At 54.9% G+C, this 25792-nt stretch overlaps 1 protein-coding gene and 1 non-coding gene across 2 annotated transcripts; one reads left to right on the top strand and one right to left on the bottom strand.

Annotated features, from left to right (window-relative positions):
• Nucleotides 1–8227: 8227 nt before the first annotated feature.
• Nucleotides 8228–24826, bottom strand: LOC115337590 (olfactory receptor 14C36-like). Its single transcript, XM_030005965.2, has 3 exons — nucleotides 24230–24826; nucleotides 10952–10961; nucleotides 8228–8343 (listed from the first exon to the last, which is right to left on the bottom strand). The coding sequence occupies exons 1-3, from the start codon at nucleotides 24824–24826 to the stop codon at nucleotides 8228–8230; spliced, it is 723 nt and encodes a 240-aa protein (XP_029861825.2).
• On the top strand, nucleotides 11939–12011 carry TRNAF-GAA. The gene has a single exon. It is a non-coding gene; the product is annotated as a tRNA-Phe (tRNA).
• Nucleotides 24827–25792: the final 966 nt, after the last annotated feature.

Genomic DNA, 25792 nt, shown 5'->3' on the forward strand with positions numbered 1-25792 from the left:
GACGTGGCCACCCAGGCAAGGCTGTTCTCATCCCTCTGGCCTCGGCACTGGTGTGGCCACATCTGGACTAGTGTGTCTGGGTGTGGGGTTCCCCGGTCTGGAGGAGTGGGGAAGAACTGGAGCGGTCCCAGAGGACATCTGCCAGGATGGGCGTTGGGGCCTCTTTGGAGAGGCTGAGGGACTTGGGCTTCTTCAGCCTGGTGAAGTGGAGGCTCAGGGCACTATAGTAATAGAGTGCACCTGCCTGAAGGGTGGCTTCAGAGATGATGGAAGTTTTCTTGGTGAAGTGGGAAGAGAAGGAAACCTGCACAAAGTGCAACTTGGAAGGTTCAGACTGGATGTGTTGAGAAAGAAATGTCACTCAAAGGGTAGCCTTGTGGTGCAAGAGGTCACTCAGAGAGAGCCCAGATCAGCCCATGGTGTTGTGTTTCAAGGAAAATCCAGCCACACTGGGGAGACATCAGTGAAGGAATAGAAATGCTGGGGTGAGAGCTAGGTGGGAAAGCAAGATGGACATCAACAGCCTGAAGGGGAAGAGATAAGGCATGGGACAGGTTATGACAGCCTGCAGTAGAGATGGCCAAGTGCGCTAGCAAGGCTGAAAGGCAGAACAGGTCCAAGGTATTTGTTGTCTTGGTTTTGTCAGCTGCCTCTGCCATCAAGGCCTACCAGGTAAAACTGCTTTTGAGCCTCTGGACTTAGTTTCTTCCTCACCTCTGCCTGGGGAGGCCGGGAGGTGTTGCACAGTTTTCCTACGCTTGGCCTTGCTCACCCTCACATCCTGCTGACCCAGGAAGAGCCCTGAGCCATGCATGAGGGACAGGATCTGCCTTCCCAGGGCCTGAGGATCAGGGCTTGGCCTTTCTGCTGCATATAAAACAACCAAGGGTTTTCTCAGCATTACAAGCCACCTGCACAGTGCTTTTGCCTACCTGCAATCACAGCCTCCAGTTATCTGCTCTAAGGAGACCCTGGGGAGGCTTTGTCAGGAATGGCCCTCAGTGGGGCCCATTAATGCTTCAAGGCACTTTGCTTCTGACTTGGACTTCTTGAGAAGTTTCTTTCAGTCTGCTCTCAGTAGCTGAGGTTCATGGGCTCAGCCTCAAACACACCATGGGGCTCATTAAGATACAGAAAGCCCTAATGAGCCTTGTTTCTTCCTGCAATTCTCTTCAAGTCTTCAAGACTTGTACAGCTAATTAGAAAAACTTCATAGTGTAGTTAAGGAGGAAGATTTCAAAGTGCACCTATACCCATGATTTTTTTTCTTTTAAAGGGTAGGTTTTCTTACTTTTCAGTTTAGAGAAGAAGTGATGATGATCCAGAGTGTCTCCTCTGGAGGTCTGGACAGCTAGGAAAAGCAGTGCCTTGAGGTCTGACACTGTATGGACACCCTTGGTCCTCAGCTCTCAAAACTCACCGCTTCTGACCTTGGCCACCTGGGGCTTACATCTCTGTTCCTTGCCTCAGACTTCTCCACTGATCTCTACAGCTGGAGGTTACACCTCCATTGCATCATCTCCCCCCTGCTCTCCTTAGAGAACTGCCTGCACACAGGCCCAGAAGAATTTTTCCTGTTTGCAAGCAAAGCAAGGAAAATCATGATGAAGTTTCATAAACAATAAGTCACACTCCTCAACCACATGTGACGTACAAGCTGCCCCTAATGAGGCTGCCTTTCTACAAGGGACAGTCTTATGAGAAATGTTTGTGATAGACACTAAAAAGTTAGAGATAAACACAATTAAAGAATTGGCTAAAGAGACAATTAGGCTACTGGAGGACAGGCAAGCTTGTAACTCCCTGAAGCTCAAAGCAGCTGCATAGGGGAGAGGTATCTTGATGAACAAAGAGAAAGGGAAGGAGAGAAGTGGAGCATAATGGAAAGGGCCTTTGCCTAGGCAGTCTGCATCTGAAAAGATGACTTTCAGAAATGGTCATTGTGTCAGGACACGTGTAAGTATATGAAAGACTAGAGCAACTAAATACACCATAGGACAGGCAAAACAGTGGCAACAAAGTTATAGGGGAGGACTGACATTTCTTTGGAATGTCCTCTGTAAAGGGTCATGGAATTGGTATGGGTCTCTTGAGAGTGAAGACAAACCAATGTTGCACCCATCTTCTAAAGAGGCCAAAAGTGCAACCCAGGGAACCACAGGCTGTACAAGGTCACTTTGATGAGGAACGTATCATTGAATGACTCCTCATGGGTGACATTCCTGGGCACCTAAAAAAGGACAACATTGGCATGGACTTCCCAATGGTAAATCATGCCTTGCCAACCTGATTGCCATCATGATGAAGGAAGTGCATTTGTGCACGAGGAGAGCACGGTGGATGTTGTTTACCTGCACTTCAGCAAGACTTTTGGCACAGTGTCCCTCAATATTCTTCTACTCAAGTTAGGACAGTACGGTCTGGATGGATAGACAAAGAGATGGGCAAAACACCAGTTGGATGATGAGGCTGAGAGCACAGTGGTGAAGGGGCCATACCCTACCTGGAGGCCAGTGGGACATATTGGCGCATTGTGGGGCTGCACAGGGGACTCTCCTGGGCGCTGTGCACTTTAACACCTGTATCCATGACCCGGAGGAGGCAACTCTCACCACGTTTGTTGATGGCACTATATTGGGAGGACCATTCCTGTGCCTTGGGATGCCATTCAGGGGAACCTAACAGGCAGAAGGACTGTCCTGTCAGGGGCTTTGTGAGATACAAGAAAGACAAAGGCCAGATCCTGCTGCCTGAGATTGACCAACACCCTGCAGTGGCAGGGGAAGGGGACTGCCCGGCCAGAGAGCACCTCTGAGGAAACAGCCCTGGTGGTGCTGGGGGACAGAAGGCAAAACACGATCCAGCAGTGATCCGCATGATCCAGGGCTACCTGGTAGCAGAGGTGGCCAGCAGTGTCCTGGAGTGTAGAAAGAAGAGCCTCGCCAAAAGAGTGAGGGAAATTATTGTCTCCCCTGCCCATCACTTGTCAAGCCACCTGTACACTACTGTGTCCATTTTTGGGACCCTGGTTCAAGTGTCCTGGGTCTGGCTGGGGTGGGGTTCACTTCCTTCGTAGCAGCCCCTATGCTGTTCTGTTTTGCATTGGTGCCTAAAACAGTGTTGGTAACACACCAGCATTTTAGTTGTTGCTGAATAGTGTTTGCACAGCGTCAAGGCCGCCTCTGTTTCTCACTCTGCTGCCTCCCAGAGAGTAGGCTGGGGATGGGCGAGAAGTTGGGGGGCAATGGGACACAGCCAGGCCAGCTGACCCCATCTGACCAAAGGGATATTCCATACCATATGACGTCATGCTCAGCCATAAAAGCTCGGGCAGAGGATGAAGAAGGTGGAGTTTCCTGTCATTCAAGGTGTCTGTTGAAGGGAGACTGGCTGGGTGTCGGTCTGCTTATGGGAGGTGGTAAGTGATTGCCTTTGCGTTGCCTGTTGGGTTGGGTTTAGATTTGTTTTAATCTTTTTCCATTCACCTATTATCTGTATTTATCCCAACCCACAAGCTGCACAACAACTCCATGCAGCAGCATGGGTAGAGACCTGGCCAGCTAAGGAGTGCTCTGAGAAGGGCCTGGGCAGAAGGATGATGCCGTATGAGCCAGTGGGCCTCGCATTTCAAAAGGAGAGTGGAGAAACTGGAGATGGTCTGGAGGAGGTCTGCCAAGGTGGAGTGAGGGGCTTAAGGCACGAGCTGTGAGGAGAGTCTGAGGGAACTGGGCCTCTCCGGCCTGCTGAAGGAGGCATGGGGCCACCTAAGAAGAGCCTACAGCTACCTGGAGAGATGGTGGAGCCAAGCTGTCTTCTGCAATGGCCAATGATATGACAGAGGCAACAGCCCCAACTTGCCTCTTGGGAGCTTTAGGCTGAGCCTGAGGAAAAATAAAATGGACTAGGAGGAGTGCTGTTGTGATCTCCACCTTTGGAGCTCTAATTTGCTCTTCAAAGTCACAGCCAGCCTGGAGGCTGGACTAGACACTCCCCAACAGTCTCTTGCCCACCAGCCCTTCCAGGAGCCTGTGCCTTGCCACACGCTGTACAAGAAGAGATCGAGTTGGAGGTGAGGGTCCCTACATCATACGCTGATCGGACAATTCAGGGTGGAAGGGAGCTCAGGAGGTCTGTAGTCCAATGCCCAGCTCCAAGCAGGGCCAGCCCTGAGGTCAGACCAGGTTGCTCAGTAAATGTCAGCAGCCACAGAGAGAGTTGACACATGACCCAGGCATCTAGGCCACCATTACAGAAATGGAGATGAGGCATTTGACCAGCTCCCTGAGCACAGCTATGGGTATCCCACGCCTCCTAGACATTCCTGGGAACATCCACATTCTTGTGCACAGGAGTGGGTTCCTTATGCAAGTTTCCTGGCATATCTGCAGACCAATGGGGTGCTTTAGGCTGCAAACAGAACTGAAAGAAAGCCTGTGACTGGGGTCCTATCAGCTTACTTGCTACAAGAGAGGGAGATGGAGGGATCTCAGAGCTTCCAGGTTCCTGCTGAAGATTTAAGGCCTCTGAGATAGCAGCAGAAGATAACAGTTTTGAACTGGCATAGCCTTTAGATCATCTCACATGTGATGGCTCTGCTCCCCCATTTCAATCATTGGCACCTGGAAACCACCCCTGCTTTTCCTTCCTCTCCTCCCAAAACCTGACCAAGGGATGACAGGAAGAAAGGAAGCAGAAAGGCCCTAGGCCTCCATGAATCAGCTGGGGTCTGGCACTTGGAGGGCCACAGAGTCCTTCCATTGTGCAACCCATAAAGAATCAAGCTGGGAAGTGAGCCTGCAAGTCCGAATCAACAAGGTCCATGGACAGGCAAGGCTGCGCCTATGGCTGTGTCTGGAGACCAGTAGCCCTACAGCAGAGATCAAGCTGGGGCTGAAACTCAGGCCTAGGCTACAATGTTCTCCTGGGCCCATGGACAGAGGTGTGGGTGGAGGTCGCAGGTGATGCTGCCCAGGGCCCTGACACTGCCATCTTGGACCCCACCTGCCAGTGCCCTCAATAGGCCAAATTCTCATTCCCTGATGTGCAGGGTCTGCCCTCTGCTACTCTCCTTCTTCCCATCCCTGGGGAACTGGGAGACCCCAGTTTCATGGTCACTATGGCCAAGGCTGACACTGGCCTTCACATCCCTGAGCAGCTCTTCCTCTTCTGGGAGTTCCAGGTCCAGGTGAGCATCAGACTGGATGGCCTATTCAGAAGCTGACCACAACAGAAGCTCCCACCTTATCAGTTGTCTGTCTCATTCAGAATGTCCGTATATATCTGAGCTGCCCCTACATCACACAAGGCATCCCCCACTTCCCACCCTCTTTGTCGGTCTCTCCCAAGCATGTTGTGCCTCCATTCAGCAAATAACCCATGGGAGCTGTCCTTCCTCACCTCAGCTTATGCCACTCATGTCACAGCTCTGCCATGGTACACAGCGCTCCCGCTGTCCGTGCCCCAGGCGGTGGGCTTTGATGTCCATGAGGACTGCAGCACCTCAGGTGTGGCTCCAGGGCCAAGGGCAGACTTGTCACAAGGAAAGCTTCTACCAAGTGATGGGAGCCCTTGTCTAGAAAGGCTTTGCTTCTCAGCAGAGCCATGCTGGAGTAGATGGCAGGTGGCAACATCACGATGAATGAGGGTCCCACAAAGAGCAAAAGCTGCAGTCCCCAAGGCCAGAGAGAAAGAGGCCTGGGCTGTGCAGCCCTGGCAGGAGAGGGGTTTGCTGTCCCAGGTGACTCTGCAGCACTCTGGGACCTGTGCCAGAGGTGAAGCTCATCTTCAAGAAGGACAAGTCCCTGGGGGAAGACAGACAGCTTGTGATCCAACCCCACTGTGGACGTCATGCTGGGGGTCGACCAGCTAGATAGCAGCTCCACAGAGAAGGACCTTGAGGTGCCAGAGGACAAGCAGCTGAGCCTGAGCAAGCAATGCACCCTCATGGCAAAGGCCAACAGCCTCCTGGACTGCATGAGGAGAAGCCTTGCTGGCAGATGGAGGGAGGTGATCCTTCCCCTCTACTCAGCACTGCTGAGGCCACAGCTGGAGTGCTGTATCAAGCGCTGCGCTGCCCAGTGCATCATACTTGTTGACCTACTCAAGCAAGTGCAGCAAAGGGCCACAAAGCTGGTTTAAGGGACTGGAGCATCTTTCCTAGGAGGAAAGGCCAAGACATGTGGGACTGTTGAGCCTGGAGAAGAAAAGGCTGAGGGGGATCTTATTAATGGGTATAAAATTCCATCTGAACCCAAGAAAACACCGTTTGACTCTGTGGGTGGTCAAACACTGGAACAGGCTGCCTGGAGAAGTTGTGGAGTCCCCTTCTATGGGGGTCCTCCATACCCACCTAGATAAGGTGCTGAGCAACATACTCTAGCTGAGCCTTCCTCAGCTGAGGGGTATGAACTGGATGGTCTCCAGAGGTCCCTTCCAATCTCAACATCTCTGTGATTCTCTGAGTATAAAGGAGAAAGGTAGGACAGAAAAAAATGAACACCACATAGCCTTGACGACCGATATTGTGTGATCCCATGGAGGAGACCCAAGCTGGAAAAGGGGAGAAGTGTGAGGAGGGAGGAGTGGCAGAGTTGTTCTGTACTGACTATTAACCCCCTCTTCACCGTCCCCCATGCTCCTCTTGGGGCTCGGATGAGTAGAAGAACTTGGAGCAATGGAGTAATTTGAGCCCTGGGGAAAGTGTGAGGGCAATGGACTTGAATAATTTTGTCATTGTTTCTCACAATCCAAACCTTTTTACTTGGCATAAATTAAATTGGTCTTCCCCAAGTCAACCCTTCTTTGCCTGTGACAGTAATTAGTAAGTGATCGCCCTGTCTTTATCGTGACCCAGGAGCTCTTCCATCTTATTTTCTCCCTTTGTCCTTTTGAGTTGGAGGTGTGACTGGGCAGCTGGGTGGGTGTCTGGCTGTTGGGCAAGGCTAACCCACTACAGGACGACCACCTCAGGACTGCTGTGTCCAGTGTGGGGCTCACCAGCACAAGGAAGACCCTGACAGACTGGAGAGGAAGTTGCAGAGGCCAGAAGGATGGCTGGGGCCTGGAGCACATTGTGTACAAGGAGAGGCTGAGAAAGCCGGGCTTTGGAAAAATCCCTCAGAGCCAAACACTGGAGCAAGGACCCAGGCCAGTTGGTGAGATCTCTATCAGTGGAGATTTTCAACATCTGTCGAGACAAGCACCTGATCTAGCCAGAGGTGTCTGAGAATGGGCTTGGCTGAGAGTCTGGCTGTGGCAAGAGCTATGGGACTTGATGTGTAATGAGTGTTGGTAGGAAACTGGTTCCCTTTGTGTTAGTAATGGCAGTAGAGCTGGGTATCCTAGAGACCTGGAGGAAGACAGGGGTGACCATGCAGCAAAGGTCCTTCCTCAGGGTTGGGCTGTATGGCCACTCACTCTCTGGCTCTTCTGTGTTCATATTATAGGCGATCCCCAACACTGACTGCATTTGCCCCTTCTCTGCCCCCACCAGCCCCACGACCCAGGGCAGCATGACAGTCCTGGCCCTGGAGCTCCTCAGCCAGCTCTTGCATCTCTCCAGCCCCCTTCCCCTGTGCCAGCTGGGTTCCTGCTGCCTGTCCCTGTGATTGCAGAGTCCTCCTTTCCTGTGAATACCTGGAATTAACACTTTTGGGTGATTCCACCTGGGCAATCTCTCACTTTGTGGAGCTCCGGCCACACCCCAGGCACACGCTGCCCATGGAGATCCCCTGGGATATCCAGGCAGCTACAGATTCCCCTCCTGGAAGATGTCTTCTGCCCTGTCACATGTGGGAAAGGACTGGGTTTCTACCTCAGTGGCCATTTGTCGTCTCCACTGTCACCAGGCACCAACAGGTGAGTCCTAAATCCACCCCTCTAGCAGGGCACAAGGTGACAATGAGCTTTTTGCCCTTGAAACCACGGATCAATAGGCCTTTTGGAGGTGCAGTATCTCGGGCCTGTTCCTGACATGAGATTTGGAAAAACAGCCCTACCATCAGGCAGTGCCCAGGGAAGATCCCTTTTTATTACAGAGATGCTATGAGGGAGTCAGCTTGGACCCGGTGTTACAAAGACACATTTCTATATGGTCCTCCAGGTGAGACAGAGTACGTTCATGCTTCACATGAAGTACGGGAAGTCCAGGTATTGGTCTATGAACATGAAACCCCAAAGACCAATAACAACAATGATAATAAAACAAAGCATGGGCCTAGTATGGGAGTCACTTGTGGAAAAAGACTGGAAGTTTACTGGTATTGAAAAATGTCCGTGAAATCACTTTCCTCAGGGCATTTTTGAGCTCCCTGTTCCTCATGCTATAGATGAGAGGGTTCACAACTGGAGGCACCAGCGAGTACAGCACTGCCACCACCAGATCCAGGGATGGGGAGGAGATGGAGGGGGGCTTCAGATAGGCAATCATGCCAGTGCTGACATACATGGAGACCACTCAGCCCACAAGTCAGCAGCCCTAGCCAAGGGAACAAGGACCTCAGTTCTGGGTCCCAGCCCTAACAAAGCCCTTGGCTTTCCCCACCACAGGCTGTCCTATACTGTCCTATGTCAGTGATCATTTCTCTGCAGATTTTAACTCTCCCCCCTGCTTCCCCAACTCACTCTGACCCCATGATATCCCAAGGTTTACTGATAACTCTCTGTCCTCACTGTTGTCAAACATAAAGCTGTGGTTTTCTGAGGGTTAGACAATGTCTCTGAGTTCCCCAAAACCCATCTGGCTTCTTTCAAAGCCTTGTTTATGTTCCTCTAGCCCCCAAGATGTGCTCCTCTAGCCCCAGGCTCGCTTGAATTCTTACATGCACGGCTCTCTCCCTGCACTACAACGTGTCTCACATACCCTTCCCTCTTCCCCCACAGTGATGAAACTTCACCCCAGGAGGTCTGTGCATCCTCCACACTCATAGATGTTTCCTGAGGTCCATCCAGGTAAGGGAAGTGAAGCAGGAAAAGAGCAAGGTCAGCTCATTTGGCATGATAGCCACCCTCAGCAGCGGGCCTTCTCCATTTTTTACGCATGCACGTATCATAGAAAAATCTCTTTCACCCCTGACTTGCAGAAGAGGGGTCTTCCTTCCTGACATCTTCCCAGGACACACCTCCTCCTCTTCCCCATCCACAGACATCCACGGCTTTCCATTTCTGGCCTCAGAGAGGGTTTCAGGATTTGCTAAAGCCATCAGCCACCTCCTTTCTTTCTCACTGACACCCCTCGACCCTCTCTCTGAGCCCTACACGTGGCCAATCAATCAGTGCTGCTCAGAGCTGCTCGCTCTTCAGAAGAGGCCTTGAGATTCCTGCATATTCCTGGTGCTTATTAACTAGCTTCCTGGCTCTCTCCAGAGCTCATGGCAAACGTTGCTGTCTACAACAGGGCCTTTATGACCATCTTTTATGAAATCATTGTCTTTTTAAGATCTTCTCTGCAGAAAGAGTAGCCACAGAAAAGCACCAAACACACCAAAGCAGAGTCTGAGTGAAGTGCCAGTAAGAAGCAGCTGAGCAACACCCAAGGCTCTGGCTTCCTGGCAAGGAGTCTCTCCTGTTTGTCACCTTTTCTCATGAAAGGAACAGGAAAACCGTCCATCCCATGGAGCTCTGCAGAAGGAAGATGGAGCTGTACATAGCTGTGAGGTGATACAGGCAGGATCAGCAGGTAGAGAAGACTCCTGTAGGGAAGGCCTTTGCAAGGGAGCACCCCTGACTTCACCCAGATTAAAAAGAGACCAGGCAGTGTGCTGACATGATGGGGAGAAGTGTCCTGGGTAAAAGAGCATGTGGACTGAGAGAAGGTGGGAGAGATTTGGTTTGCAGAGATTTGAGTGTAGTACTTTCCGCGTCCTGAGCAGCCTGAGGTTTGGAGCCAAGTAAAAATATAGAAGATCTCAAGGACATTTTGGAATTAGTGGAACTATTCAATAATAGCAGTAACAGGACAGTGCTGCAAGGGAACTCTTTTGTATTCTCGATGATGAACTAAAGCTATTTAATTTTTCTTTTTACATGACAAAAATAGCTATGAGTTCTCAGTGATTAGCCTCTGGTATACAATTCTTAGAACAAGTGTCCATGATGGCACCTCCTGGCAGCTGCTTCATGGCCCCTGTCAGAGCCCTGTCCCTGTGCTGGCCCAGCCCCACTGACCATACATGGACGCACGGCTCCACTGTGCAGGCACAGCATGGGAAAGGGGAGAGTCAGGGGTGGGGACCTTCCCCCCATTGTGATCCTAAAGATGGCCTTCAGATCACAGTTCCCCATGACCCTCCTACTTTTGCAGCTTCCCCAGCACCTGACCCCTGCCCTGCTGCAGCCTTGTCCCATGTAGGAGCTTTGCAGAAAGCTCTGCTCCAGGGTCTGCCAGCGTCTGGGAAGGAGAGAAGCTGGTAGGGCTGTCTGTTTTCCCAAACCAGCCTTAGGACCACCGGGAAGGTGGAGGTGGCCTCACAGCAAATCACACCTGTAAACCGGGGTGACCAGCAAGTGCTGGAAATGGCCAAACAGAGATGCTAGGGGTGACAAAGGCCCTGAGTCACCTTCGCAGTCTATCCACACTGCCAAGGGCACAGACCAGACTCCTCCTCTCCCCTACACCTGCATGTCTTGCATGCTTTCCACAAGCCCTGGCTCTGAACGACAAAACCCTGGTGTGAGTCCTCGTGCTGCAGGGTCACACACTGCCAACTCTACACTGATGTTTTTTCTCCCCCTGGGCACTTTCCAGCCCAGCACTGCTCCCCCTAAACTCTCCCCACTTCCCTTGACCTTCCTCCACCTCCTCTGCCCTCTTCCCAGCACAGCCCACTCTGGCATGGCCCCACAGCAGTGCCCACCACAGGGTGCGGCAGAGCTCTGGGCACTCACCCCACAGCCCCAGACCCTCTGAAGGGCACAGCAGCTCCTTGGGGGTGGAGAGGGCTGAGCCCCAGGCTGGGGGGCATCTGTGGCGCAAGGCCTGAGGAGATCCCCTTGTATGATGGAAATGCTGCTATGGAGGCTGACGTGTGGAAAACTGACTCTACAATCAGTGAGATTATAAGTAAGTATGTTCATTCAGCGCTGGGCAGCACGGGGGGTAGTCCCACCAAAGTCATGTGCGTCTGACTCGGCAGTTTGCTTGAAATTTATAAAATCATGTGTTACATATCACAATACGCCTATACATATGCATGACCTATCCCTGCTGCATATTAAAATGAGTTCCGAGAGGTCATTTCCATAGTCTCCTCTCAACTGCGCTTGCGCAGTGCCTCTTTATGGTGGTTGTCGCAGAGATGAAGATAGATGACTCCGTCACCGCTAGTAACCTCTTTTCTTGCGCAGGCTCAGAGGTTTCTTGGTATTCACCCAAGCTGCAAGACCAGTTTTTGCTGGCTCTTGGGGCCAGCTCCTGCTTCTCATCAGGAACTGTCTCTGCCTCATTGGCTGGTTCTTGGTACCAGCTCTTTTTATCAAGGCCTGTCTCTACCTCAGCTAATTTCAGCAATGTAAGCGCTAAACATCATCTTTCATCCCCCGTTATTATGTCTACTGAGATTCTTTTGACTCCCCTTGTCTCAGCACCAGCAAAAGCTCTGCGTCGCTGGGCCCTCTCTCCCCTATGACAGAGGTCTTCCACCAACCCCACCCTTCTTCCACCTCCAGCTTTGGCTGCTGCGTGTGCCTGGCCTGCCCGCTTGCCTTCACCACACACCTTTGTAACTGAGGCCCGACACATATCTTGGCACTCCCACTGTAAGCTGGCACCCACCCCACACCTGGAGTCTACCTGGCCATGGAGGCAGGCAGAGGACAGGTCCACTCTGCCCGGTGCTGGGCACAGCTTTTCCCTGGGAATGTCCCCAAGGAGCTCTCTTCATATGTGTGTCAGCCTGTGGCCTGGCAGGGGTGGAACTGGGACAAGGGCTGCTGGGGCAGGGCTGAAGTAGCTCAGCTGGGAGAGCGTTAGACTGAAGATCTAAAGGTCCCTGGTTCAACCCCGGGCTTCAGCAATGATTTGCTCCTGTAGATTTTTGCAGAGACTGCCTGCCTTCTTCCAGCCTGCCCTGGCCCTCCTTGCTCCTTCACCTCTTGCCAGAGCACTGCCTGTGCACTGGAGCTGCAGAGCTGCAGGTTAGAATGAGCCTTCCTCTTGCACTGCAAGCCCCCAGCCTTCCCCTGGACAGGACTCTCCATTCAGTGCTTCTTTGGGGTGGTCTGGAGCCGCCCCTCCTTCCCTGCTCCACAGCACTTGGCATCTCTCCTTTGTGGGGTCTCTGCAAAGACCCTGTCTCTCTCCTCTTTGTCATTCTCAACGGGGCACAGACTGCTCCCCTTGTCATAGACACATCACGGGAGAAGAGTGTGTCTCCTGCTGGCAGGCATCAAGGGGATGGAGCTCAGTGGAAGAGCACCTGCTTCGCATGTGGGAGGTCCTGGGTTCAATCCCTGGCATCTCCAGGGGTGGTGCTTTTGCCCTGACTGCCCAGCCTCAGGCAGGTGTGGGCTGGAGCTCAGGCACTGCTCCTCTCCAGGCCCTGTGCGCCTGCCCTGCCCACCCAGGGCTTGGCTGTCAGGTGGGGAGGGCTGTGTGTGCTGCATCTGCTGAGTCCCCTCTTGGAGGAGAAGCAGGCAGCAGCTGTGCTGGACGTGCGCCCAGGTCACTGCCCTGCATCCTAGACCAACCCCACTCAGGGGCAATGCTTGGCAGCAGAGTGTGCCTGTGAGGAGACCTCAGGGAGGGGATAGACAGCAGCAGCACGCTAAGGAATCCTTTCTGGCTGCACTGGGAGATGTGGGTGCTGGTCCAGCCCAGGTGTCCTTCGGGACCAGAGCCACACTGCCCTGGTGGCTTTCCAGGGCTAAGGGGCTGAGATTGTTGTGTCTCCACTCCAGGTGGAGATCCCATACCACATGGGAAGCACTCTGTGCCAGCAGGTAAGGCTGTCCTGGCTGGACGAACATGGGCAGGGCTGTGGGACTCCCAGCTGGAGTTTTCCTTCCACCATCCTTCCACCATCACCACTGGCTTGAGCAGAGCCTCAGCTCAGGGAACCTGCCTGCTGTCCCTGAGACATGCCCATTTCCCCACCTCCATGACTTTGTTCTCTGCTCCTCCTGATCAGCCTCAGGAAGATGCCCTGACACTTGGGCAGGCAAGCACCAGCTCCGGGTCAAAGCCCCCAGAGACTTTTATTACGAACAAAGATGATGCACAGCGTAAAAATGGGAATACAAATAGAGGAAATTCCAGGCGGTTTCTGTTGCCCATGGGCCAAGGGACATGGTTCCCTGGTGCTCACAGCTCTCCCAGCTCCACAGACCTCTTCTCCCTCCTGGCTGCACCCAGCTGCACAGCAGGGATGGGCTCTCATGACCTGGGGCTCTGGGACTGTTGTGCACAGAGCTCTGGTGTCACAGCCGCTGTGTCCTCAGGGGGATGTGCCAGAGACACCTCTTCAGCATCATCATAGCCCATGCTCCCCAGGGACAGGGGCCACATGTCTCCTTTAGCTCCAGGGACCCCAGCACTTCTCCAGGAGCGCAGGCTGGCCCCTGCAAGCAGCAAGGCAGGACAATGCAGTTCGGCCCATGGGGTCTGTACATCATCTTCCTCCTTGCTCCTTCTCCTACCCCCAGTGCCTCCCAGGAAAACTCCTGGGCAATTATCCCCCTTCCCAGGAGGCTGGGGTCTCAGGACAGCAGTGACTTGGGTGGCACCAGGGATGGCACCCCAGGAACCAGCAGTGCTAAATTTCCCTCTCACCTCCGGGTGCATCCCTGGGCTCTGCTCCCTCCTCTGGCTCCCTGGGCATTTCCCTCTCTCCCTGCCCAGGGGCGACATCCTCCACAGGATCAGAAACCTCCCTGGCATCATCATAACCACCTGCTGGGTCACCTCCAGGTGGGACAAGAACATCTGAAAAGAGAGGGGAGCTGGTGACAGTGAGAAGATACGTCCTGCAGAGCAGAGAGAAGATGCGCAGGGACACAGGGCTGAGACACTGGTGTTGGCAGCACCACAGGAGACCCCAGTGTCAGCCCCATGTCCAGCGGTGACACTGAGTCACACCTCTGTCCATCACATGTCTTCAGGGAGATCAACTCCTTCATGCCTCTGTTACCTGGTGCTGATCCCAGACCATCCTCCTCCTCGCTGACCCCCGGGTAGGGCTGCAGCTGGGTCAGGGACTCCTCTGAATAGGAGCCTGCAGAGTTGCACAGTGGGCTGTATGCGAAGTGAGCCCCACTGACCTGGCTCGTGGCCAGTGCTGCTGGGGAAGGGGGACCCACAGAGCTGGGGCTGCATGGGGAGGAGGGCTGGGAAATCACCCTGCCTCCCTGGGGCAAACCCTGTCTCAAAGGTGCTCCCAGAGCTGCCCTAGGACAGCCCCTTCCCTCACTCCACAGGTGTCACATGGGGTGCAGGGGCAGGAAGAGAGGGGCTGTCCCGCTGGGACAGGCAAAGCTGTTTGTTTGGGAGAAAGGTCCCCTCCCAGGCCCAGGACCTGGATGGTCTCCCCACAGACCACGTGGCCCCAGTGTCACAAGGACCATGGGCTGGGGGGCTTCAGGGAATCAGCCCGGGGTTGGGGCCAGGGGAAAGGGTCCTGCACATGTGCCTCCAGGGAGGACCCACACCCACCTGAGCGACCAAACCTCGCCTGCTTCTCCCACACTGGGCTGTAACCGATCTCCTCGTACAGGGCCTCAGGGAAGGGCTCCTGAGCACTCCTGGAGCCTGGGGACAGAGGCAGGGCTGGCACAGGGACAGGCAGAGGGGCAATGGGATCACACTGCGCTGCCCCAAACCTGTTTCTTGGGCCAGGCCAGGACTGGCCCGACGGCACAGCCCCACTGCACTGTCCAGGCACAGCTGCCACGTCCCCAGTGAGGGCAACATCTCTGTGGAGATTATCTGGGGCAGCGTCTCCCTCCCATCATCCCTTCGGAGACAGCGCTCATGCCCCTCTGGCCCCTGGGTCATGCCCCCCTTGTCTGACCCTGGAGCAGCTCCCATGTTTCCTCCACCTGGAGCTTTCCCCTATCTGCCCCACGGGTCTAGGGTAGCCAGGGGGTGGGCAGGGCTGGGCAGAGGAGACGGCCTGGGGGCCTGACACCACGGAGATGGACCCTGCTGCCCTGCACTCCTCCCATCATCTTCCTTGTCCCAGAGACACCCCCAGCACTACCCAGAGCACTGCCAGCCTTGGCCATCTCCCTTCTGCTCACATCTCCCCCAGCCCCACTCTGCCATTTCTCTCCTCACCCCATCGCTACCTACCCCCACCTTCTGGGCTCTCTCCACCCCTTGCTGCTGTGCCCCACAGCCGGGCACTCAATGGGGTGGTGCATTGGGACTGGCTTGGCAGCACACGGTTCTCATCCCCCAGCTCTGCCTGTGCCCCTCACTCACACCCTGCAGCCCTTCCAGGAGGTATCTATCTCCCCCTGGGAGCGCTAGTGGAAAGACCAACCTCTGCACCCAGCCCTGGTGCTTAGTGCTTGCCCAGCCAGGAGGGCCAGGAGCAGGCAGAGAAGGGCCCCCCAGGATGATGCAGATGATGACGGGCACTGAGACTCTCCCGCTGCCACTCAGGCGGCCCCGGGGGGAATCTGTGTGGGCAAGAATATGGAAAGGCCAGCACCAGGCCTGGGTGAGGTGGAAAAAGCACCATTCCTGACCCCCATCACACAAGGGCAGCAGAGGGGTGGAGGGCCCCAGGGTTGAGTGATGGGGAATCTTCTACCCTGATGAGTAAATTACAACCTTCCCTACCCCCCTCACCACCAGACCAGTGCCTTCTCCTGGGAGTTTCACACCCCAGCAAGGAGCCCCTTCCACCCAGCTGTGGGTCCCAGTCTTGCCCTGGGATACCCAGCCCCAGGGGGAAGACAAGTTACCTGCTCGGGGTGGGGATGCTGCTGTCCTGGCTGTAGCTGCAGAGGAGGAAAAGGAGAGCTGGCTGAGAGGGTGGGTGTGCGGGTACTGGGGAGCCTCCTCCCCAACACACCGTGTGTGTGTCTGTGGATGTCCCTGACACTTCCCACCCAAATTGCCCCTCCTGTCGTGCTAGAAAGAGAGGCCGGGATAGGGCTCAGTGCCTCTGCTGTGGGGTGGCAGGCAGGATGGCACAGGAGCCCAGGGGTAACCCTCCTGGGGTTGCAGGGCCCCTACGGGCAATGGCCCAGAAGACGTCCATGTCTCCACCGAGGCTGCTCCCCACTTGGCACCAGGCTCCTGCATCCCGCAGGAATGTTCTTGCTCTTGGGATGGTCAGGGGCCATGCAGGACCAAGGGGGCAAAAAGCCTCTCCCCACTGGTCATCCAGGACTTCTGCCCCACATCCCATTCTGGAAGATTCACTCGTCCGTCGCACCGGTCCCTCCACCCCACCAGCTGCAGGAATGCCAAAGCCGGCTGAGCCTGGGGAGCAGCAGAGATGCCACAGCCGTTGGTGGCACCGGGGAGCATGGCATCTTCGGGGGAGCAAGGCGAGGGGGGATCTTTCCGACCAAACACAACAAGATTAAGCCTTTTGCTGATGAATAGTGAGGGCACAACCCTCTCTGCAGTTCACACCCAGGTCTGCTGCTGCTGGCGGGCACCCAGGCACCTGCTGCCTGGGTGGTGGGATGAGGCTCTGCAGAGCTCTCTCTGGGGATGGGATGCAGCTGTCTGCAGCCAGAGAGGTGGAGCACAGCCCTGCCCTGGGCTTGTGCCACAGTAGGAGAACAGAGGAGCTCAGGCCTGGTGGTGGTGCTGGGGCCTAAGCCACTGCCCGGGGGGCAGATGCCTGCCTCCATTCAGCCCTCAGCTCTCCCAAAGTAGAGCGGTCACTCTGAGCAGGCAAAGCCCTCCAGATGGCTCCTGGGGAAGCCAGGGTTTCTCCAGGGAGAAATTCAGCTTTGCACTGCCATGGGATCCCTGCTTTGGGTGGCCACGTCACACACAAAGGGCAAATGGAGTTAATGCAGCATTTTTTCCAGCACTCACCTGAGCAAACGACAGCAGCGTTGTTCCCGTGGGAGCATGGTGAGGCCCCCAGGGTGATCACTGGGCACTGTCCCAGGTGGGCTTCTGTCCCGTCACAGTGGAATGAGTCTCTCCCGACAGGGCCAGTCCCCTCTCCCAAAATGCTCTCCTCCAGGAATGGACTCAGCAAACCCACAGTTGAGTTGATGACAGAGAATGTGGGCATCCAAGAGATCCCAGCGGGAGGCACAGAGGGTCCCCCAGGTCCCCGACACCTGGACCTCTACCCTCCCTGCACACGCTGTGCTGCCATTCACCAGCCTGAATCCTGTGTATTGTGGGGACAGAGGAGGAGGAGAGGGTGGATTGGTGCTCATGTACCCTTCAGTAGCTTGGCAGGAGAGGCCAGAGGGACAGCATGCCCTTTCTTCTCCTTCTGCACTATTTTCATGCTGCAGGACAATGCCATCATCCCTCCTGTCCTCACACCTGGCCCCAGCACCCGTCCTTGCTTCTATTCCCCAACCCCTGGCACAGCCCCGGTGTGTCAGCACCCCTCCCTGAGTCCTTACGTGTGCAGGTGACAACAGCGCTGTTTGCGTGGGTGCAGGGCTGGTCCCTGGAGGACCCTCTGCGGCCGGACACTGAGGGCGGGATTCATTCCCCACACACTGCAGCTCTCCATCCCAGATGGGACTTGCCCTTCTCCAAAGTGAGCTGGCCCAGCAACAAGGCAGGGCCACGCCGCACTGCAACTCCCTGCAGACCACATCAGCAGCGTTGGGACCTAAAATGTGAGTCACAGACAGTTTTCCACTGGCCCCCGGTCATGGATCTCCACACGTCCTGAGCAGCAGCTCTTCCCTTCCACCAGCCGGACAAATCCTGGAAAAAAAACATAACAGCTGGGAGTTCCCAGAGCCCTCTGGCAGTTAAATGCCCACGTCCCGCATCATCTCCAAGCAAGCCATGACCAAACTGCGCATCACACAATCCCAGAGGAAGTTGTTGGGGGAGTGTTGGTGACACAGGACATCCAGACCCCCACGCACCCCATCTCTACACCATCAGAGCACCGAGGGTATGTGTCTGTCGCAGACTCACAGCCACAGGTACTGCTCAGACAAACTGCTCCCACACAAGGTTCCCTGTGGTTGCCTTGGTGTGGTCTCCCCAGCACTGCAGTAGTGTGGCAGTTTGGATCAAGAAAGAACTGGCCCCAGATGATAATGACTGCTGCAGCCTGCTCAGCCCCTGCAGAGCTTTGGGCCAGGCAGGACCATCACCCCTGGATGGCAAACAGAAGAGCCCCTGATCCCAGGGGTGTCTGGGTGTTGGAAGTTCATCTTAGGGAGAAGATGTCACAGAGCACAGAAACGGAGTGCAGCTGCTATCATGCCTGGTGCCTGTGCAGGTCCCTCTGATGTCTGCTCGGGGGGAGGGTTGTTCTCAGGCCAGGGACACAGTGCTGTGCGCTGGAGGTGTCCACAACCCAGATGGATGCCCGGACAGAGGGGCGGAGACTCCCACTGGGCCCCTGCCAGCTCTCAGAGGACAGCAGGCAAAGACGAGGATCAGTAACTGCTGCCAAAGCCCCCCGTGTCGTCGGGCAGCGTGGTGAGCCGTGGGCAGGCAGGAGAGATTGAGCAGTAGGTCAGCGCTGCCTGCACGGGGTCATGTCCTCGTGGGGCTCTCACAGCCCCAGGGATTTCCCAGTGCCAGCCTGTCACGTGGTGATACAGGAGGGAGCCAGCCAGAGCCAAGCAGCTGCCAGCCCCCTAACCCTCACAAATGCTGGTCCCCACAGCCGAGCCCTGGCCACAGGCAGTGAAGGGCTTTGTGGCCACCCTGCTCCATTCCCCAGGGCCCAGCACTCATCCTCTCTGGAAAAGCCCATTTGATTCAGGTGAGGTACTCATGCCTGTGAAGGGAATGACCCAGGAGGATCAGCCATCTCATGCCGTTCCTCCAAAGCGTGGAGTGCCGAGCAAGTGTCCCCGGGTGTTTCCAGCACAGGGACCCTCAGCATTGTTGGCTGCAAACTGGCAGAACGGGTGGAGATCGATGAAGCCCAATGAACGTGCCAGGGAAGGGATGGAGGGTTGATCTGCAGCCCAAGACACTGACTGAGGCAGACAGAGACACTCTGGCAAGGACAAACCACCCTGGGGTAGGATCCCTCTGGGCCTTCCCCAAGGACTGCGGACATCAGCAATGACAGTCCCAGCCTGGCAGTTAGACCAGTATCACTGGGCCCTGCTCTGGTGTCCACTTGTTGCTCCATGAGAACACAGCCAAGGTCCCTTCCCCCACCCCAGACCCAAAGGCAGGCAACAGGCTGTCCCCTTACCTGAACACGTCACTCCAGCATCCTCACTGTGGTCACAGTTATGTTCACCCCATCCTCTGTGTTTGCAGTCAGACAGGGCAGACTCGGTGCCTTTACAGCCAACATCATCCATCCAAATGGGGCCAGACCCTGGCCCAAAGTGTCCATATTGAGGAGCTCCAACAGCAGACCCACAGCCCAGCTCGCTTACAACCACTGCTTGCATCGTTCATGCTCCAGTTGTCATCACACACGGTCCCCCCCACTTGGCCATTGTGTTTCACCTCCACCTCTCCCAGCACAGCGCCTGCCGCCATCCGCCCAGCCTCACCTCACCAGCCCCCTTCCAAACACCAGCATGGGATGGGTCAGGAGAGTGCCAAACCCCAGCACTGCAGGTCTGGGGGAACCGCCTACCTGGGCCGAATCACAGGTACTGGTGTAGGAGCCCTCTCCCCTCCAAGTCTGCCCCCAGTGCAGTGCAGGGGTCCCTTCTATCCCCATGGGCTGCGCAAGGCTGTGGGTGCCCAGTTCCAGCCCAGCTGGGTCACTTGCCATCCCACTGCACAAGGCAGCTCTTCCCACCCCAACAGCCACCTGCCCCCCATCCCCACACCCACCCACACACTGCCCAGCGCTGCACTGGACACCCGCTACTCCCCAGCCCAGCACCCCTCCACAGCTCATTGTACCCAGGTCTGCAGCTTCCAGCACCAGCCTGCACCTGCCCCAGCACCATCCAAACCCATCCCCACCCCCAGGGCTTTCTGGGTTCCCAGGGAGCACTGAGATGATTCTGAGGATCCCCCAACCCACGTCCCCTCCTCAGCCCTGGTGTCAGCCCAGTCCATGCCCTGGGCCAAGCTCCCCAGGAAGGATGTCTCTCTACTGTCGATGCCCCGGTCCCCTTCTCTCTGTGGGGTCCAAACCGCTTTCATGGAGTCAGGAGTCCCCCGGACCAGGGGGGCAGTGAGCAGCACACAAACCCTCCAAGGTACCCTAGAGCTCGGCAGTGCCCTGGGCATCTCTGGGTGCTGCCATCACCAGCTAGGCCACCACCAGCTCCAGAGGGTACGGTGCTGGGGATCAGGGGATGCCAAAGGGGTACCCCCAGGACAGGGTGTCCTATCAATCCAGCCAGGCACAGGCTGCCCGGAACACTGGAGCCCTGGGAAAGGAGCTATTCTCGCCCACCCAGATGGGCACAGGGAAAGGCACAGGGTCCATGGACCTGAGCACCTCCTGCCCCTCATCTCAGGAGCACCTGCAAAGAAACCCCATTCCCAGACAAATCCCAATGACCACACTGGTACCTGCTGGCCCTGGGCTGTGGGACAAAGGAGTTGGCACTTACCAACTTCAGTTGACAGTAAAGCCCTGACATCCATCCTCTGGGAAAGGGGACCCGTTATCTTGTGGGATGCTTGCATCTCTTCCAAGGAGCAGTGAGATGTGGGGGTGTGCAATGCTGAGTGCAGGACAGGATCCACAGAGGGTGGGTGAGGAGGCAACAATGCCCTGGGGCTGTAAGGACCTGGTGTCTTCTCATGGGCCTCAGTGGAAGAGACAGCAGCCAGGGTGGAGAGGATAAGGATCTCAGTTGTGTTGGCTGGTGGTGGTCTCACCTGCTGCAATGCCCTCAGTCATTCCCATTGCAGGCTGTCCTACACTGTCCTACGCCTGTGCTGGTTTCCCGGCAGACTTTAGCTACGTCCCCATTTCCCCATCGCACTCGGACCCTGGGATCTCCGAAGCCAACTGATGCCCTTCTGTCCTTACTGGCTGTTGCTTCAAACACAAAGCTGTGGTCAAGCAAGGATTGGTCAAGGCCTGTGAGTTCCTCACAACCTGCCTGCCTTCTTCCAATACCCTCATCATGCTCTTCTCGCACCCAAACTATCACAGCCCCACACTTGCTTGAATCTTCTATTTCTCTTCTGTATGCCAGCCCTGAAATAACATGTCCTCCTTCTGCCACCTCAAAATCAAAACTCAACTATTTCACTTCAGCAGGATGCCCTGCTACCCCTTCCACCACTTCAAGTCTGCTACCATAGATGAGAATGCTGTGTTGCATATATTTATATTTTGGAAGATGACTGACTTGTTTTTTCGTTCTCTTTTTTTTTTTTTTTTTTTTAATAGATACTGAGAGTCCTGGGGAAATCACACAAACACCTACTGAAGGATTCTTGATATGGTCAGGGCTGTATGTATGGGGGCACATAAAAATCAGCCCTGCACCTGATGTGAATTACTTCTGTGTCAGGGAGAAGCTGAGAGCTTTCCCTCATTTGAAAACATGAATGGGAAGGAAAGACAGCATCATTCAGGATGGAAGGGACCTCAGGAGGTTTCTGTGAAAAACCTGCTGCTCAAAGCAGGGCTAGACCAGATTACTCAGGGCTTTATCCAAAGATGCCTTAGGTCACTTTCTGGGATAGAGCTGGCACAAAGTCCCTGGGAAACAGCTTCCAGCATGTGGCTATCCTCATGTTGGAAATGTATTTCACTATATGTACACCAACCCCCTTTGTTTCACCCCATTTGCCTCTTGTCCTTGTGTCTTGTACCATGGACACTGAGCCTGACTCAGTCTTCCTGGGAACACTGCCAATGCTGCTACATGTTTAGCCCAAGATCTTCCTTTCTTCCAGGCTGGACAAGCCCAGCTCCCTCAGCCTCTCCTCACAGGTAAAGTGCTCAGACTCTGACCATTATGGGGGCCCTTTGCTAAAGTTGCTCCAGCTTGCCAACTTCTTTCCTATATTAGGGATCTGAAATCTGGACACAGTGTTCGGTATAATCCCTTCCCTCAATCACCTGGCTGTGCTCCTGTTCGTACAGCCCAGGGATGATCCTGTCCTCCCTTGCTGCCAGGGCACACAGGCTGCATTCCTGTCCATTCTCGCTGTCCACCTAGACCTTTCCAAAACGCCTCCTTCCAGCCAGGCAGCCCCCCAAATTGAGCCCCTGACAGGGCTATGTCTCCTGCAGGGACAGAAACTGGCATCTGTCCTTGCGGGATTTCCCTGAGTTTCATGCCAGTGTATGCTCTCCTCTTCCTTGAAGCCTTTCCCTGAGCACAGGGGCCTGGAGAGCCATTTCAGTAAAGAGTCAGGCACAGCAGGCATTCATTCCTTCAGCCCCAGCTGTGTCTGCTGTTATTAAATCCCCTTCCCCATTCAGCAGGAGCCTTGCATTTTCCTTGTTCAGCCTTGGTCTCTCAGAAGTGGCCAAAGCTCTTCTGTTTGCTTTTGAATTCCTTTGCCACCAACATCTCCAAGTGAATTTTTCTTTTCCTACGCTCATGCCTCCACAACAAATGCAATATATAGAAATTCCTGCTTTGTACCTGTCCTTGCTGACACCTCCTGGCAGCTGCTTCATGGCGCCTGTCCTTGTGCTGGCCCAGCCCCACTGCCCATACACGGTCCCACTCTGCAGACACAGCACAGGAAAGGGTGTGCAGTCAGGGATGGGGAAGGTTCCCCCATTTGTGATCCCAATGGCAGCCTTCAGATCACAGTTCCCCCACAAACCTCCTACTTTTGCAATTTCCCCCTAGCACCCGACCCCTGCCATGCTGCAACCATGTCCCACGTGAGGCTTTGCAGACAGCTCTGCTCCAGGGTCTGCCAGGGTCTGAGGAAGGAGAGAGGCTGGGCAGGGCTGTCTGTCCCCAAAAGCAGCCCTTGGCTCAGCAGGAAGATGGAGATGGCCTCACAGCAAGACACACTCTTAAAACTGGGGTGTCGAGCAAGTGCTGCAAATGGCAGCAAAAGAGACACTGGGGATGAGAAAGGCCCTGAGCCACCCTCCCCATCTGTCCACACCGCCAAGGGGACAGACCATCCTCCTCTCCTCTGCACCTCCATGTCTCCCATGCTTGCCACAAGCCCTGTCCCTGCACCACAACCCCCCGGTGTGAGTCCTCGCCTGCATGGTCTCACACTGCAAACTCCACACTGATATTGTTCTCTCCTGGGCACTTTCCAGCACAGCGCAGCTCCCCCTAACTCTCCCCACCTCCCTTGACCTCCCTCCACCTCCCCTGCCCTCTCCCCAGCACAGCCCAGTCTGGCATGGCCCCACAGCAGTGCCCACCACAGGGTGCGGCAGAGCTCTGGGCACTCACCCCACAGCCCCAGACCCTCTGAAGGGCACAGCAGCTCCTCGCGGGTGGAGAGGGCTGAGCCCCAGGTCTGGGGGGCATCTGTGGCACAAGGCCTGAGGAGATCCCCTTGTATGATGGAAATGCTGCTATGGAGGCCAGCTCTGGCACACAAGTGCCCATTGCCTGTCCTTGCCTGCGGTCACAGGCCTGCCACACAGCAGGACTGCAACCAAGCTTGAAGAGCACTCAGGCCTTCCACCAACCAGAGGGTTCAGAAGGAAAGCATGGAAGTGGGAAGAGAGCAGCTCGGGAAAGACCAAGCGCTGGTGCTCCCTGGCAGTGCCGCTGTGCCTGGACTCTTTTCTTCTTCCCCTCTGCACACAGGCACTGCCCTGCAGCTGCAGAGAAGGTCTTGGAGGAAGAATCTCAGAAGAACAAGTCACTGCAGGGCCCTTTATTTTGTTAAATACACAGACAGTACAGCTCCTCATTTGCAGAGCTTCCAGGGCACACAAAAGCTGGATAGACTGTGAATTACAATCCCAGGGCATAAAGACATGTCTTTGTGGAAAGCATTCAGGTGAGTAAAACAAAAAACCCCAGCAAACAAAAATCTCACTCAAACCCCAAAATCAGCCTAAAAAAACACCAGAAGACAGGCTGGGCCTGTAATGAGATATGAGTACTATGCAAAAGACAAAAGGAACTTTATTGCTTCTGAAAAGCATCCAGTGATTAGTTTTCTCAGGGCATCCTTGATCTCCTGGTTCCTCATGCTGTAGATGAGGGGGTTCACGGCTGGAGGCACCACTGAGTACAGAACTGCCACCACCAGGTCCAGGGATGGGGACGAGATGGAGGGGGGCTTCAGGTACGCAATCATGCCAGTGCTTACAAACAAGGAGACCACAGCCAGGTGAGGGAGGCACGTGGAAAAGGCTTTGTGCCGTCCCTGCTCAGAGGGGATCCTCAGCACAGCCCTGAAGATCTGCCCGTAGGACAGCACAATGAAAACAAAACACCCAAATGTAAAACAGGCACTAACCACAAGTACCCCAAATTCCCTGAGGTAGGCATCTGAGCAGGAGAGCTTGAGGATCTGGGGGATTTCACAGAAGAACTGGTCCACAGCATTGCCTTGGCAGAGGGGTAGTGAAAATGTATTGGCTGTGTGCAGCACAGCATGGAGAAACCCACTGCCCCAGGCAGCTGCTGCCAGGTGGACACAAGCTCTGCTGCCCAGGAGGGTCCCGTAGTGCAGGGGTTTGCAGATGGCAACGTAGCGGTCGTAGGCCATGACAGTGAGAAGAAAACACTCTGTTGACATCAAAAATACAAACAGAAAGACCTGTGCAGCACATCCCAAGTAGGAAATAGCCCTGGTGTCCCAGAGGGAATTGGTCATAGCTTTAGGGACAGTGGTGGAGATGGAGCCCAAGTCGAGGAGGGAGAGGTTGAGGAGGAAGAAGTACATGGGTGTGTGGAGGTGGTGGTCACAGGCTACGGTGGTAAGGACTAGGCCGTTTCCCAGGAGAGCAGCCAGGGTAGATGCCCAGGAAGAGCCAAAAGTGCAAGAGCTGCAGCTCCCGGTCTGTCTGCAAACACCAGGAGGAGGAACTGGGTGATGGAGCTGCTGTTGGACATCTGCTGCCTCTGGGTGTGGCGCACTGAAACAAGGAGGACAAGGGCAGTGACAAGTTAGACATTATTCTCTGATTAAAATCAAAGCCATTTCTCGTAATACATGTCACCGCATTTTATCCATTTCAGCGAGGACCTCCATTCAGCTCTGTGGTTGGAGCTATGGTTGTTGCTGTCTGAATGTTGCCGTGAGGAGCAGGACCTCTGCCCATTGGCTACCAAGGAGTAGTAGGGGCTCCTCTGTAGCAGTGGGTTTCTTGCAATGGTGCCAGTCAGGGGGGCAGTCCTGTTTTTTTAATTGTCAGATGAAACTGCTCCTAACGTAAAAGTGTTTGTCAGCACCTGCACTCCCATTGCTAAGAAACCATAATCAAAACAGTTTTTGAGAGACAGAGGGGTTTTTAGAGCTCTCCCTAATCTCATCTGGTGATTATCTTGGATTTCAGAAACCCTTACCATTTCTGCTTCACTCAGAGAAAACAAAGTGTGTCCTGTGAGGCAAGAGGATTGCCTGTGGCTTCATGCAGAGAGGGGGGGAGCTGGTCTGTCACTCTGTCATGTTCCCAGCTACCCTGAGCTTGCACCTTTCAGAGATGGAGGGTAATCACACCCCCATGTTAACCTGAAAAGACTCCAGGCACTAGTGAAAGCAGAGAGACCCACTGTCCAAAACCAAGTGTCTCCCGTTTCTCAAGGTCTCCACCACCACACCTCTTCCCAGGACACACAT

Source organism: Aquila chrysaetos (assembly GCF_900496995.4).
Source record: "Aquila chrysaetos chrysaetos chromosome W unlocalized genomic scaffold, bAquChr1.4 W_unloc_5, whole genome shotgun sequence".
Classification (NCBI taxonomy): Eukaryota; Metazoa; Chordata; class Aves; order Accipitriformes; family Accipitridae; genus Aquila; species Aquila chrysaetos.

Coding starts and splice junctions, on each gene's coding strand:
- LOC115337590 (XM_030005965.2), bottom strand. CDS start 24,826: ATGACCAATTCCCTCTGGGACACCAGGGCTATTTCCTACTTGGGATGT.